Source organism: Malus sylvestris, chromosome 12 (assembly GCF_916048215.2).
Source record: "Malus sylvestris chromosome 12, drMalSylv7.2, whole genome shotgun sequence".
NCBI lineage: Eukaryota > Viridiplantae > Streptophyta > Magnoliopsida > Rosales > Rosaceae > Malus > Malus sylvestris.
The window spans coordinates 8,109,577-8,113,516 of NC_062271.1; the positions used below are offsets into that span (position 1 = coordinate 8,109,577).

The following is a 3,940-nucleotide window of genomic DNA, read 5'->3' on the forward strand; positions in this document are numbered from 1 at the left end:
CTGATACGTACTTCAGACGTCGTTTTAGAATGGAACGACATTTGTTCAACAAAATCATGATTGCTGTTTGCAACCATGATTCTTACTTTGTGCAAAAGAATGATGTTTGTGGTTCTACAGGTCTCCTTCGCGAGCAAAAAATTACTGCTGCGCTGCGGATGCTTGCGTATGGAGCATCTGCAGACCAAGTGGATGAGATAGCGAGGATGGGGAAATCAACCATTCTTGAGTCCCTGATGAGGTTTTGTGGAGCAATCGAATCTATCTACACCGCAGAGTACCTCCGAAAACCTACTCACATGGACTTAGAAAGGCTTCTGAAGAAGGCTGAGATGCGAGGTTTTCCTGGGATGATTGAGAGCATTGATTGTATGCATTGGACGTGGAAAAATTGTCCAAGTGCATGGCAAGGTGCTTATGGGGACAGAAAATGAGCAAAAAGTATCATTTTGGAAGCGATGGCATCTTTTGATACATGGATTTGGCACGCCTTTTTCGGGGTTCCAGGAGCTCAAAATGACCTCAACGTCCTTGCCCAATCCCCGGTGTTCAACGATGTCCTGCAAGGAAATGCACCAAAAGTCACGTATGAGGTCAACGGACTTATGTACGACGGGCCATACTACCTAGCTGACGGCATTTACCCAAGGTGGTCAACATTTGTCAAAATAGTGCCACGTCCGCGAAGTGCAAAGGAAAAACACTTTGCAAGATGTCAAGAGGGGTGCAGGAAGGATGTGGAGCGTTGGGTGCTGCCAGATTGTTTGATGTAGAGTCGCTTCGATCCATCATGATGACGTGCATCATTCTTCACAACATGATTGTGAAAGATGAGTACGATTATGAAGTCGTTGATGAATATGAGCCAAACACGATGAACAATTCAAGAACACGTATATATTGTGCTCATGACGCCATCGATGAGCCCGTGCAACATGAGCCATTAGAAAGGGATGGAGGTTACAATGAAAGGGTCATTCAACGATATACTGCATTTCAAAGGCCAGACATGCACAATGCCCGGCAAAATGACTTGATAGAGCACCAGTGGGCATTGAAACAAGCTGAAGATAATTAAGTTCATTTAGTGTGTTTTTTATTATTTGGTATGTTTATGTAATTTTATTTTGTGTGTTTTATTTTAGTTCATTTAGTGAGGTTTTTATTATTTGGTGTGTTTATGTAATTTTATTTGGTGTGTTTTATTTTAGTTCATTTAGTGAGGTTTTTATTATTTGGTGTGTTTATGTAATTTTATTTGGTGTGTTTATGTCATTTGAATAAAGATTCTCTCATAGTATAAATATATTACCATATTAAATAAATTTATTCTCACTTTAAATAAAGTACTAAATTCAATAAATTCGAAACAACATAAAATACTCAATTCAATAAATAATAAATTACAACCCAAGGTGATTGGAAAACTATGGGTTCCGATTACAAAAAGTACTCTAATCATCATCACTTAACCAATTTGTGGTGCTAGGATGATCTTCTCTTGTCGTGCTGAGACCATCTCCTCTTGCTCTCGCTTCTCTTGCACGCCTCCTACGCACCACATCCTCTTTCTTCGACTTCCAAAAATATTTAGAATTTGGAGACTTCCCTTCTAAAGGCGTGTTCATAATCTCACGATCTTGTTGAGCCATTCTTTCTTCTCTAACCAGTTCCCTTTCTTGCCTAAGTAGCTCTCTTTCTCTCTGATTAGCTTGAAATTCTCTCTCAACAGTTGCAGCTTTTGCCTCCTCTCTAGCCTTATCAGCCTCAAATTTCGCCATTTCCCGCGCCAAAGTCAATTCACTATGGCGAGTAAGTTCTTCCATGTACTTTGCATAATCATGCTTGGAAGCACTTCCTTTTCTCTTTGAAGCCTTCTTACCTTGAGGCCTAATTGGATAACGGGTCGAACCCGACGCTTGTTCAGGGATGGGTGTTTCGGGCACTTCTTCTGCATCATCTTCATGCGAACCATTATCAGGTGTAGAGTATAGCGGGGTGCTGTTCATGACAACTTCTGGACCGACAGACACAACTCTGAATTTAGGACAATCTTTAACAATATTCCAACATTCCCACCGGTTGAATGATTTATTTTTGCTTTTGGTTTTGGCACCATACCAAGCTTGTGCTTGAATTAGCTACACAATGGGGGAGAAGAAATAATTATAATCAAAGTAGGTAACAAATAAATAATACAAACAAATAAATATAATTAAAGTAGGTAACAAATAAAAAATACAAACAAAAAATTATAATCAAAGTATGTAACAAATAAATAATACAAACAAATAATTATAATTAAAGTAGGTAACAAATAAATAATACAAACAAATAATTATAATTAAAGTAGGAAACAAATAAATAATACAAACAAAAAATTATAATCAAAGTATGTAACAAATAAATAATACAAACAAATAATTATAATTAAAGTTGGTAACAAATAAATAATACAAACAAATAATTATAATTAAAGTAGGTAACAAATAAATAATACAAACAAAAAATTATAATCAAAGTATGTAACAAATAAATAATACAAACAAATAATTATAATTAAAGTATGTAACAAGTAAATAATACAAATAAATAATTACAATGTAAATTTGGGTATAGTACAAACAAATAAATAATATATTGTTACCTGATCCGTGTAATTTTCCCCACTTCGAAGATTACTGCTAGCTTGTACTAAGGCGTCTCTCCAAATACTAAACGATTGGCTAAGTAATTTCCAACGACTAGACATCGATTCTTTGGTTCTACTCCCACCCATTTTTTCAAGATAATTTGTATGAATAAGACTCCACATTTCTCGCAACTGCATCTCATTACCCGTACGCGAACTATGAGTAACTTCAACCCAGCTAGTACACAATGCAACATCTTCAAGAAGCGTTCAATTCATACCTGCATCAGTAGTCATTTTGTTGAAGAAAATTGGATTCAAACTTTGAGAGAAAGATAGGAATGTGATTGAAAATAGTTGAGAAAATATGAAATTGTGGTGTAAAGTAGATGATAATGAGAAGGTATTTATAGAAAAGTAGAAACATTTTTTTAAAAAAATTTCAGATATTTTTTCGGATTTTTTACAATTTTTAAATTTTTTTATTTAAATAATTAATCTCTGCCGTTGGATTTTAAAAAAAAATTGAATTCCAACACTCCAGATTGTGCCACGTGTCACAACGGTAACTTTTCTTAATTTTATAACTATTTTATTTATTTATAAAGCATATTAATATCGACCGTTGATCTCAAATCGAACGGTTGATATTAAATAAGATTTTTTTTATTTTTTTTACCGTTGAGATCCAACGGTCCAAATTAAAGAGCCGTTGAGATCGAACGGACCGTGGGAAGCCATGGCTTCCCTACAGTAACTTTTCTCTTTGAAAAGTCGGCTAACTTTTCTGAAAAATGGTCGGGCGACGCGCCCCCACGCGCGAGTGGGGTGCACGCGCCTGACAGAAAAAAATAAAAAAAGGGTCAGATGCTCGGGCTCTCGGGCTGTCAATTCTTCACAGGCCCGGAGCTCGGGCCTCACCTCTGCTCGAGCTCCTTCAACACTGGAGCAAGTTCACAAGGCCTCGGGCCCTTTCCTCTCCCCTGTCTCCCGAGCAATGTCCATGGGTGGACTTGCTCTCATGATGATCTCCAAAAGTTTTTTTTTTTTTTTTTTTTTTTTTCATTTGAACATATGATATTATCTGAACCAAATGATGTGTTTATTGATAATTGAACTATTACTTAAGTGTTGATTAACTTATACTGGAAATTGCAATTATATATATTTTATCAAAAGTTATATTTCTCTCACCACCCTCCTTCGTGATGCCCTCCAGAAGATATGTTGAGTAATGGTTGGTACCGCTCTCTCTATATATTAACAATTTCCACCAAATATGATGAGTTGTGGACATTAGTTGTTTCC

At 36.2% G+C, this 3,940-nt stretch overlaps 1 protein-coding gene across 1 annotated transcript; it reads right to left on the reverse strand.

The window, feature by feature from the left end:
* Window positions 1-888: 888 nt before the first annotated feature.
* Window positions 889-2,759, reverse strand: LOC126592922 (uncharacterized). The gene is made up of 2 exons (XM_050258728.1): window positions 2,648-2,759; window positions 889-2,141 (listed from the first exon to the last, which is right to left on the reverse strand). The coding sequence occupies exons 1-2, from the start codon at window positions 2,750-2,752 to the stop codon at window positions 1,455-1,457; spliced, it is 792 nt and encodes a 263-aa protein (XP_050114685.1). The 5' UTR covers window positions 2,753-2,759; the 3' UTR covers window positions 889-1,454.
* Between the last annotated feature and the right edge of the window lie 1,181 nt (window positions 2,760-3,940).